Source organism: Bos grunniens, chromosome 15 (assembly GCF_055505025.1).
Source record: "Bos grunniens cultivar Pamir isolate PY7600 chromosome 15, Bosgru_T2T1.0, whole genome shotgun sequence".
Taxonomy (NCBI): domain Eukaryota; kingdom Metazoa; phylum Chordata; class Mammalia; order Artiodactyla; family Bovidae; genus Bos; species Bos grunniens.
Window position 1 is genome coordinate 47,773,549 of NC_141179.1, and position 12,440 is coordinate 47,785,988.

The following is a 12,440-nucleotide window of genomic DNA, read 5'->3' on the forward strand; positions in this document are numbered from 1 at the left end:
GATTCATGGGGTCACAAAGAGTCAGACACGACTGAGTGACTGAACTGAACTGAACTTCCATTTAAGCCACTGTACAGTAGGTAATAGGGGGAAGTAATACATCTGAAGCACATTACACTTTATGCCCATTTGCATGCATTCACCATAATCAGAGTGCATAAGAAGAAATGACCCTCTTTAACGGATAATATTCCGACTCAATGGACATGAGTTTGAGCAAACTCTGGGAGATAGTGAAAGATAGGGAAGCTTGGTGTGCTGCAGTCCATAGGGACACAAAGAGTTGGACATGACTTAGTGACTGAACAATGACAACAAAGTTAAATTCTCATCTAAATGTAACTTTTCTAAGAGTACACTTAATGTCTGAAATACATTTCTCTCTGTCCTCAGTCTTGAATGTTTATTTTTCAAACATTTATACTCCTTATGTAGACTGCCCCAGTTTCCCCACAAGTCTTCCTGGTTCAACTCTCTACCTATTTGTCACAACTCCCACATTGAGTGTTTTTATGTGTGTGTTTTCTCCAGTCCATGTTCTCCCCCTCCTTTTATCCCATTCCTCCTTCACCATTTTTTTTTTTCTCCTCCTCTCCTTCCCTTCACAAGAAATGTGCCTATGCTCTAGGTTCAGATGTCTAAAATGGTCTTAGCCCCACTGTGGGCTGTGGGAAAAAAGGGACAGAGTAGAGTTCATGGAGGTAAAAATAGCCTCCGGATCCTCCAGAGGGCTGGACCAGAAGGTGCAGCAAGCAGTCATAAATAACAGCAGCTCACAGTTCAGTCTCCTCAAGCTGGTAGGTCTGGTTTGTGTCTGGGAAGATCATTAAGATGGGAATGGTGAGGCATGTAGAACTTCAGGTATTCAATATAAACAGAGAGAAGAAATTCTTCTAGTAGAACTAAAGCGGGTCTGGTTCTGCATAATCAGTCTACCACTTTCCAAAAATGTGGTGCATCACAGCTTTCAAATGGGAGCAAAGTGTTTCTAGTGTAAGCTGTGTATTATCCACTGAGATGTCTGAGTAAGTGTTCTTGAACTAAATTTATACATTCATTATTTCCTGTGGCAACTAGAGAGCAAGAGTTTATATTTTCAACTGTAATTCAGCCCCTGCTCTTGAAGATTGCTCTAGAAGCACCAGAAGAGAAAGTACCAGTAATCTCAGCTGCCTTGATTACTCCTGCCTTGCCTTCCTATTTCATTCTGCTGTGTTCCCCAGTGCTTTTTCCTACTTCTCTAGCTAAGACAGAAGAGCTTTTCTATTGCTCGAGCCTTCATGCTCTCCAGAGGACTTGACACTGTGTGCAGAGTCAATATTTTCAGTTCACTGATCCAGGGAAAAGAACACAACAACCAACTGGAAACAAAGCAGATGAGTTTATAGAAATATATTTATTTCCTTACGGTAATTGGAATCTGGTAAGTTCGTATAGTTTGATGAACACAATAAAGAGTTTCTATCTTGATTTATATCTGAAGTTATAGCTGTTTTAAGTCCAATTCTGCCTTTTGAACCTTAGCTCTTTTGCCATGTTTTGTTAACAAAACCTAGTTCCAGCTTCCAAATATATCTTATATGAAAGAATGGTGTTCCTAGGACCAGATTTAGAGATATCTGGACATTTTGGCATTCTTTACTGAATAGTGACACTGATTCTAAAAAAATGAAATAACATCACTGGTTTAGGGAGGATGGGAGGAAGTTGATATCTAGTCTGAATCAGGGAGATTAGGGTTGCTGGGAAGCCCTAGTCTCTGGTATGTCTGTTTTATCTAAGGTGAGAGCTCTGGAGGTGTGGATTATCTCTGTCCTAAAGGAGGTGTTCCCATCATGAAGCTGAAGGATCACTTTTCTAGGAAATCTCTAAAGGAAACTTGATGGGGTGTACTGAAAAAGAAAATAAAAGCTATAATTTTGAGCTGACCCAGAAATAGAACCAAATGAAAGAAGTTCCCATATATAATCCAGGAACCATAAATGCCATATGACCAACACCAAGAGCAAACCATAGTTCAAGCAAAAAAAAAAAAAAAAAAAAAGAGAGAGAGAGAGAGAGAAACATACAGTTTTCCCTAAACTCTAGACATTGATGTCCAATCCAGTAGCCAGTGCCCAGTCAGAATTGAGATATGCTGTGAGTGTAAAATGCACACTTAATTTTAAACATTTCATACAAAAAACAAATAATGTAAAACAGCTCTTTAACAGTTTCTTATATTGATTACTGGAGAAGGCAATGGCACCCCACTCCAGTACTCTTGCCTGGAAAATCCCATGGACGGGGGAGCCTGGTAGGTTGCAGTCCATGGGGTCATGAAGAGTCGGACACGACTGAGCGACTTCACTTTCTCTTTTCACTTTCATGCATTGGAGAAGGAAATGGCAACCCATTCCAGTGTTCTTGCCTGGAGAATCCCAGGGACGGGGGAGCCTGGTGGGCTGCCATCTATGGGGTTGCACAGAGTCGGACACGACTGAAGTGACTTAGCAGCAGCAGCAGTAGCAGCAGCATATTGATTAAATGTTAAAGTAATAATATTTTGGATATTTTGAGTAAAATAACATATTATTAAAATTAACTTCACATGTTTCCTTTAAATTTTTCAAGCTGGCTACTAGAAATTTAAAATTGTGCATGTGGCCCACATTGTATTTCTATAAGTGCTGCTATAGGTTGTCTGGAAAGTGATAACATATGAGGCAAAACAGAAGAGCAAATTTGTTTCTTTCAGCTTTGAAATTTGCCATTAGATATTCACATTTACTTCTTAGTTTGAAAGAACAAGCTTCTGCTTTCTCATAAAGGAGAGGGAAGCTGAGGAGGGTCCAAAACTCATTAGGAACACTGCCATTGTTGATAAAAATTGGCTGAGTTTGGGATTCCTCAGAGTATTAAAAACAGGGACTTCCCTGACCATTCAATGGTTAAGGCTCTGTGCTTACTGTAGGGGATGCAGCTTTCATCCCTGGACAGGGAATTACATAAATACATTCCTGGACACCTGCATGCTGTGTGGTACAGCCCAAGAAACAAACTAAAAAACAACAAAATGTCCTGGGGCCCATCAACCAATGTTCTAAGTTTTAGTATGACAACCATTTATAAGGTGATCTCATAATTATCTTAGATTTATTCATAAGTGGTTATAGTGTACCAGGCCAGGAACACATGGAAATCTGTTTATCTGTGTTTGTGAATGATGGGGAATCCATGTGTGGTCAGATAAATACAGCATGTGCTGCTATCACTTACTCCTATAATAGTACCTTTAAACCCAAACTGTTGACTCTAAGGGGCTTCCCTGGTGGCTCAGCAGTGAAGAATCCACCTGCAATGCAGAAGTCCTGGGTTCCATCTTTGGGTTGGGAAAATCCCCTGGAGGTGGGCATGGCGACCCACTCCAGTATTCTTGCCTGGAGAATCCCTTGGACAGAGGAGACTGTAGAACTAAGAGTCAGATACGACTGAAAGTACTTAGCATGCACAAACATTGACGCCTACAATTTCTTTTTCTTCTCTCAACTGCTTGCATCAGGAGACTTTTCCATACATTCTTATTGCAAAATTTTTCTTTTTAGAACTCTTTAAGGTGCTATTTTCTGTAAAATGATAGTCATAATTCTAAAGGCTAGTATTTTCTGGTGAGGCACATAGGCCTGATTTCTGCTTTGCCTGTATTGTCCTCTCTTGCTGGAAGGACAAGAATAGGATTCATGGGGCCTATGCTGATCCAGCATCAAGGCCTATGTAAGTGTTTTTGTAAATAGAGGCAGAAATTTTAGTGGCTAAGAGCTTCAGCTGTAAATTCAGATTTAAGATTCAGAAGTTGGGAAAATGTGAACAGTGAGAAGGGGTATAAATGGGAATTATTCAAGCTAAAGTGGAAATATGGTCATTTTACTATCATTTTATTTGTAGAATTTTAATAGAATAAATGGGTTTATATTTAAAAAGTGATGTGCTAAAAAATGTGATGTGCTTATACTTATAAAATACTCACTCCATTATTATAATTTTTCAGTGGTTCTTTGGAAAATAAATTACTTTCCCATAGGTAGTCATGTTGTTGGAATGGGTTTACTCTTGTCTTTCAGGTTTTCCAAAGGCTCAGCTGTGATCAGGATTACATGGGATTACCCAGCAACTACACCACTGCTCCAGTCTCAGAATTTCTCCTCATCTGCTTCCCTAACTACCAGAGCTGGCAGCACTGGCTGTCCCTGCCCCTCACTCTCCTCTTCCTCCTGGCCATGGGGGCCAACGCCACCCTCCTGGTCACCATCCGGCTGGAGGCCTCTCTGCATGAGCCCATGTACTACCTGCTCAGCCTCCTCTCCCTGCTGGACATGGTGCTCTGCCTCACTGTCATCCCCAAGGTCCTGGCCATCTTCTGGTTTGACAATAAAGCCATCAGTTTCTCAGGCTGCTTCTTCCAGATGTTTATCATGAATAGCTTCCTGACCATGGAGTCCTGTACATTCATGGTCATGGCCTATGACCGCTATGTGGCCATCTGCCACCCATTAAGGTACCCGTCCATTATCACTGACCAATTTGTAGCTAGGGCTGCCATTTTTGTTGTGGCCCGGAATGGCCTTCTTACTATGCCTATCCCCATACTTTCTTCCCGACTGAGATACTGTGCGGAGAACATCATCAAGAACTGCATCTGCACTAACCTGTCTGTGTCCAAACTCTCCTGTGATGACATCACCTTCAATCGGCTCTACCAGTTTGTGGCAGGCTGGACCCTACTGGGCTCTGACCTCATCCTTATCATTCTCTCCTACTCTTTTATCCTGAAAGCTGTGCTAAGGATTAAAGCTGAGGGAGCTGCTGCCAAGGCCCTGAGCACCTGTGGTTCCCACTTCATCCTCATCCTCTTCTTCAGCACAGTCCTGCTGGTCCTAGTCATCACTAACCTGGCCAGGAAGAGGATTCCCCCAGATGTCCCCATCCTGCTCAACATCCTGCACCACCTCATCCCCCCAGCTCTGAACCCCATTGTTTATGGTGTGAGAACCAAGGAGATCAAGCAGGGAATCCAGAAACTGCTCAGGAGGTTATAAGAGGTAAAATGCGAGAGGGACTTGTCAAGCCATAGTTAACAAGAGCTTAACTAGAGTGATATTATTTTTCAAATAAAGAAAACCTGTTTCTATGAGTTTGCTTCTGTTATGTTTTGTTTGTTGGTCTTGCTTTTTAGATTTCACATATAAGTGAAATCATGTAGTATTTGTCTCTTCTCTGTCTGACTTCTTTGACTTAGCATGTCCTCTAGGTCTAACTTGTTGCAAATGGCAAAATTTTGTTCTTTTAAAAAATGCCTGCATAATAGTTTTTTATACATAACCACATTTTCTTTATCCATTTATGTATAGATGGACACTCAGGCTGCTTCCATATCTGGGCTATTGTAAATAATGCTGCAATGTACATAAGTGTGCATCTATCTTTTTGAATTAGTGTCTTCCTTTTCTTTGGATAAATACCCAGAAGTGGAATTTCTGGATCGTATGGTAGTTCTATTCTTAGTTTTTTTGAGAGGGACTTGTCAACTTTTGTACATTGTAGCTGCAGCAATTTACATTCCCACCAATAGTGCGCAAGGGTCCCCTTTTCTCCACATCCTTGCCAACACCTGATTTTTGGTTACTGTCAGAAGGGATGAGCATTGTGTGTTGTGTGTGTGTGTGTGTGTATGTGTGTGTGTGTGTGAGGGTAGGAACAGGTGAGGTAGATAAAGGGCATTAAGAAATAAAAAATTTCATCTATAAAATAAATGTAATGCACAGTGTAGGAAATATAGCCAATAATATTGTAATAACTCTGCATGGTGACAGATGATACCTAGACTTACCATGGTGATTATTTTGTAATGTGTAAAAATAACAAATCACTATGTTGTATACCTAAAACTAATATAATATTGTATGTTAGTTATAAGAAAAAAGAGAAATAAATTTTACTGTAATCATTTTCAGTGGCTCTCAGTTTAATTGCTTAATAATTTGCTATATGTTAGATCACTTAGTTCCACCTGACACAGTTCAAACTGGTTTTGTGCCATGGATATATCTCTCATGGTGATGTAGAAGTTGGCTTCAAAACTTCGATTCTTATAGTTGAGTGAATAGGGCTATCTCCCTTAGCTCTGCCAGATCTCGTTACTTATCTAATGTCAGTTCTCTGGAGCATGAATGTCTCATAGTTCTTTCCTTCTTTTTAATGAATCAAAAAAGTTAACAATGACTTGTGTGTGTGTGTTAGTGTGTGTATGGGCACATTTTAAGTGAAAATGTGTATTCTTTTTTCATATGTACTTTGTCAACTTCTGACTTCATCTTGTCCTACCTGACTTTTTTATCATATTTCAGGTACCATGTGCATTCCCATTCTCTCCTGCTTACCTTCAGTCAGTCAGTACAGTCACTCAGTCATGTCCGACTCTGCGACCCCATGAATCGCAGCACTCCAGGCCTCCCTGTCCATCACCAACTCCCGGAGTTCACTCAAACTCATGTCCATCGAGTCGGTGATGCCATCCAGCCATCTCATCTTCTGTCGTCCCCTTTTCCTCCTGCCCCAAATCCCTCCTAGCATCAGAGTCTTTTCCAGTGAGTCAACTCTTCACATAAGGTGGCCAAAGTACTGGAGTTTCAGCTTTAGCATCATTCCTTCCAAAGAAATCCCAGGGCTGATCTCCTTCAGAATGGACTGGTTGGATCTTCTTGCAGTCCAAGGGACTCTCAAGAGTCTTCTCTAACACCACAGTTCAAAAGCATCAATTCTTCAGTGCTCAGCTTTCTTCACAGTCCAACTCTCACATCCATACCTGACCACTGGAAAAACCATAGCCTTGACTGGACAGACCTTTGTTGGCAAAGTAATGTCTCTGCTTTTCAATATGCTATCTAGGTTGGTCATAACTTTCCTTCCAAGGAGTAAGCGTCTTTTAATTTCATGGCTGCAGTCACCATCTGCAGTGATTTTGGAGCCCCCCAAAATAAAGTCTGACACTGTTTCCACTGTTTCCCCATCTATTTGCCATGAAGTGATGGGACCAGATGCCATGATCTTCGTTTTCTGAATGTTGAGCTTTAAGCCAACTTTTTCACTCTCCTCTTTCACCTTCATCAAGAAGCTTTTGAGTTCCTCTTCACTTTCTGCCATAAGGGTGGTGTCATCTGCATATCTGAGGTGATTGATATTTCTCCCGGCAATCTTGATTCCAGCTTGTGCTTCTTCCTGTCCAGCGTTTCTCATGATGCACTCTGCATAGAAGTTAAATAAACGGGGTGACAAATTATAGCCTTGATGTACTCCTTTTCCTATTTGGAACCAGTCTGTTGTTCCATGTCTAGTTCTAACTGTTGCTTCCTGACCTGCATACAAATTTCTCAAGAGGCAGGTCAGGTGGTCTGGTATGCCCATCTCTTTCAGAATTTTCCACAGTTTATTGTGATCCACACAGTCAAAGGCTTTGGCATAGTCAATAAAGCAGAAATAGATGTTTTTCTGGAACTCTCTTGCTTTTTCCATGATCCAGCAGATGTTGACAATTTGATCTCTGGGTCTTCTGCCTTTTCTAAAACCAGCTTGACATCTGGAAGTTCATGGTTCACATATTGCTGAAGCCTGGCTTGGAGAATTTTGAGCATTACTTGACTAGGGTGTGAGATGAGTGCAATTGGGCAGTAGTTTGAACATTCTTTGGCATCGCCTTTCTTTGGGATTGGAATGAAAACTGACCTTTTCCAGTCCTGTGGCCACTGCTGACTTTTCCAAATTTGCTGGCATATTGAGTGCAGCACTTTCACAGCATCATCTTTCAGGATTTGAAATAGCTCCACTGGAATTCCATCACCTCCACTAGCTTTGTTTGTAGTGATGCTTTCTAAGGCCCCCTTGACTTCACATTCCAGGATGTCTGGCTCTAGGTCAGTGATCACACCATTGTGATTATCTTGGTTGTGAAGATCTTTTTTGTACAGTTCTTCTGTGTATTCTTGCCACCTCTTCTTAATATCTTCTGCTTCTGTTAGGTCCATACCATTTCTGTCCTTTATTGAGCCCATCTTTGCATGAAATGTTCCCTTGGTATCTCTGACTTCCTTGAAGAGATCCCTAGTCTTTCCCATTCTTTTGTTTTCCTCTATTTCTTTGCATTGATCACTGAGGAAGGCTTTCTTATCTCTTCTTGCTATTCTTTGGAACTCTGCATTCAGATGCTTATATCTTTCCTTTTGCTTTTCGCTTCTCTTATTTTCACAGCTATTTGTAAGCCCTCCCCAGACAGCCATTTTGCTTTTTTGCATGTCTTTTCCATGGGGATGGTCTTGATCCCTGTCTCCAGTACAATGTCATGAACCTCATTCCATAGTTCATCAGGCACTCTATCTATCAGATCTAGTCCCTTAAATCTATTTCTCACTTCCACTGTATAATCATAAGGGATTTGGTTTAGGTCATACGTGAATGGTCTAGTGGTTTTCCTTACTTTCTTCAATTTAAGTCTGAGTTTGGCAATAAGGAGTTCATGATCTGAGCCACAGTCAGCTCCTGGTCTTGTTTTTGCTGACTGTATACAGCTTCTCCATCTTTGGCTGCAAAGAATATAATCAATCTGATTTTGGTGTTGACCATCTGGTGATGTCCATGTGTAGAGTCTTCTCTTGTGCTGTTGGAAGAGGGTGTTTGCTATGACCAGTGTGTTCTCTTGGCAAAACTCTATTTGCCTTTGCCCTGCTTCATTCCGTATTCCACGGCCAAATTTGCCTGTTACTCCAGGTGTTTCTTGACTTCCTACTTTTGCATTCCAGTCTGCTATAATGAAAAGGACATCTTTTTTGGGTGTTAGCTCTAAAAGGTCTTGTAAGTCTTCATAGAACTGTTCAACTTCAGCTTCTTCAGCGTTACTGGTTGGGGCATAGACTTGGATTACTGTGATATTGAATGGTTTGCCTGGAAACCAACAGAGATCATTCTGTCGTTTTTGAGATTGCATCCAAGTACTGCATTTCGAACTCTTTTGTTGACCATGATGGCTACTCCATTTCTTCTGAGAGATTCCTGCCCGCAGTAGTAGATATAATGGTCAAATGAGTTAAATTCACCCATTCCAGTCCATTTTAGTTAGCTGATTCCTAGAATGTCAACATTCACTCTTGCCATCTCCTGTTTGACCACTTCCAATTTGCCTTGATTCATGGACCTAACATTCCAGGTTCCTATGCAACATTGCTCTTTACAGCATCAGACCTTGCTTCTATCACCAGTCAAACCCACAACTGGGTATTGTTTTTGTTTTGGCTCCATCCCTTCATTCTTTCTGGAGTTATTTCTCCACTGATCTACAGTAGCATCTTGGGCACCTACTGACCTGGGGAGTTCCTCTTTCAGTATTTTATCATTTTGCCTTTTCGTACTGTTCATGGGGTTCTCAAGGCAAGAATAATGAAGTGGTTTGCCATTCCCTTCTCCAGTGGACCACAGTCTGTCAGACCTCTTCACCATGACCCACCCATCTTGGGTGGCCCCACAGGGCATGGCTTAGTTTCATTGAATTAGACAAGGCTGTGGTCCTAGTGTGATTAGACCTGCTTATCTTAAATATACAGTTAAATTGACTTTCTCATTCTACTTTCAGCCTTGTTGTGTCAATTCTTATATCCTGTCCTGGTGCTACCTTGTCTTCCCATAGAATTCAGACTTCCAAATTAATGGATTAATTGAACAAAGATAAGTGGATTTTACTCTTTGCAATTCCTTCCATGATCACCCTAAAAATAGTGGAGACTCAGATTTTTGTCAGTATTCCTAGGATTAATTTGCTCCTTTTTGTGACCATACCCCTTTTGGGGCACTCCAGTATTCTTGCCTGGTGGGCTGCTGTCCATAGGGTTGCACAGAGTTGGACACGACTGAAGTGACTTAGCATGCATGAATGCATTGGAGAAGGAAATGGCAACCCACTCCAGTATTCTTGCCTGGAGAATCCCAGGGACAGGGGAGCCTGGTCGGCTGCCATCTATGAGGTCGCACAGAGTCAGACATGACTGGTGACTTAGCAGCAGCAGCAGTATATGTTATTTTATGAATCATTTGAGGGTATCCTCTAGTATAGCTGGTCTATGATGAAGTTGTGTGCTCAGTGATGTCCAACTCATTGCAACTCTGTGGACTATAGCCTGCAAGGCTTCTCTGTCCATGAACTTTTATAGGCAAGAATACTGGAGTGGGTTGCCATTTCCTACTCCCGGGGATACTTCCCACCCAGGGATCAAACCCACATTTGCTGTGTCTCCTGCATTGGCAGGGGTGTTCTTTTACCACTGAGCCTCCTGGGAAGCCCATGATGAAATTAGTCATTCTTTAAGCAATTATTAAATAATTTACTTCCATGGTATTGTCTTTCATCAAAACAATAGCTTTCAACTGCTCTCTCTTCTCTGTTTCACAATTCCCAAAACTAATTCTAACCCAAGTACAAAGCTTCTCAAGTGCTCTCCTATATGACCACTATTCCAGTAGCTCCTAGCTCATTATTTTCAGAATATGTCCTTCTATGTGTGCTTACAGATTTACTACACATCCCTACAATTATTCACCTTACTATTGCTGTTTCATTTTTGGGGTGAAATTTTGTGAAACTAGAGGATAGAAAGTTTCTATTTATCCATATATTTGTTTTCACTTAAGTGACATATTTTTTCCTGTGTAAAGATATTTCTAGTTTCAAGAGGGAGGGGATATATGTATACCTATGGCTGATTCATGTTGAGGTTTGACAGAAAACAACAAAATTCTGTAAAGAAATTATCCTTAAATTAAAACATAAATAAATTAAAAAAGATATTTATAAAATTTAATAACTAAAAATTAATGGTTTCCCTCATGGCTCAGATGGTAAACAATCTGCTTTCAATGCAGAAGACCTGGGTTAGGTCTCTAGGGTGGGAAGATTCCCTGGAAGAGGGCATGGCTACCCACTCCAGTATTCTTGCCTGGAGAACTACATGGACAGAGGAGCCTGGCAGTCCATGGGGTTGCCAAGAGTTGGACATGACTGAGCCACTAATACTTTCACTCAATAGTAAAATAAATCATCATAAAGTACTCATTAAAAAATAGTTTTTATAGAATGCAGCTAATGTGTAAGAGGAAGTCATTTCTTATCTAATGACATTTGTTTTTTTTAAAGGATCTCTTAAATACATCTTCCAAGTCTCTGAGTGATACTTCTTTCCATCACCAATAATATCTCAGTTTATATAACTCTCAGACATCTCAAGAGAAAATGTACGCTGGTCACTGATTTCTCATTTCATCTGAGTTTAAATGCAAAATTCTCTCTTTTTATACTGAAAGTGTATGTGTATTTGCAGGGAGGCAGGAACCCAAGGGAGCAGTATTCTTAACCAACTCTTCATGTCTCCAGCTGCACAACAGTGACTGTTATAGACACAGCATCTTCATCTGGGCAAAGCCAGAGTAGGAGGCCAAGTGGAGGAGTCACACATTGTCTGAAAGCAGCTGGGTTGTTAAACTGTTACTATTATTTGGCACAGACTTTCTCTGTAAGAATTTTTGGAAACAGTACATTGGAAAGCCAAGCATAAGTGATACTTGCAGTTTGGTCCTCAACTTTACTTACTGTTTACTTTAGAGAATGTTATTATAGCTGCAGCTGTTAGTATGTGAAGACCCTGAAGATCACTGATATCAGAAGAGCATGAGCATATTAAAGTGTGGGTCAACTGAGCTCATGGAAGTTTGGACTGGGAGTCTGACTAGAGAGTAGTCCCTGACTTACTACAGGCATATTGTAAGTGTCTGAATTTGTGCCAACTGCCATGAAGAAAAAAGATAGATATCAATTACGTCTAACTGGTCCATTGTATCATTCAAAGTTTGTGTTTCCTTGCTAATTTTCTGTCCTTAGGGATAAATCTATCTAAAGAAACAAAATGCCTATATATAAAAAACTATAAAACACTATGAAAGAAATCAAAGATGGAGAAATATACCATGTTAATGGATGGGAAGAATCAATATAGTGAAAATGAGTATACTACCCAAAGCAATGCATAGATTCAATGCAATCCCTATCAAGCTACCAACAGTATTTTTCACAGAACTAGAAAAAATAATTTCACAATTTGTGTGGAAACACAAAAAACCTTGAATAGCCAAAGCAATCTTGAGAAAGAAGAATGGAACTGGAGGAATCAACCTACCTGACTTCAGGCTATACTACAAAGCTACAGTCATCAAGACCATATGGTACTGGCACAAAGACAGAAGTATAGATCAATGGAACAAAATAGAAATCTCAGAGATAAATATGTGCACCTATGGACACCTTATCTTTGATAAAGGAGGCAAGAATATACAATGGAGAAAAGACAATCTCATTAACAAGTGGTGCTGGG

At 40.5% G+C, this 12,440-nt stretch overlaps 1 protein-coding gene across 1 annotated transcript; it reads left to right on the top strand.

The window, feature by feature from the left end:
• Positions 1-4,133: 4,133 nt before the first annotated feature.
• Positions 4,134-5,170, top strand: LOC147357913 (olfactory receptor 56A4). Its single transcript, XM_086341979.1, has one exon. The coding sequence runs from the start codon at positions 4,134-4,136 to the stop codon at positions 5,073-5,075; it is 942 nt and encodes a 313-aa protein (XP_086198105.1). The 3' UTR covers positions 5,076-5,170.
• The last annotated feature ends 7,270 nt before the right edge of the window (positions 5,171-12,440 follow it).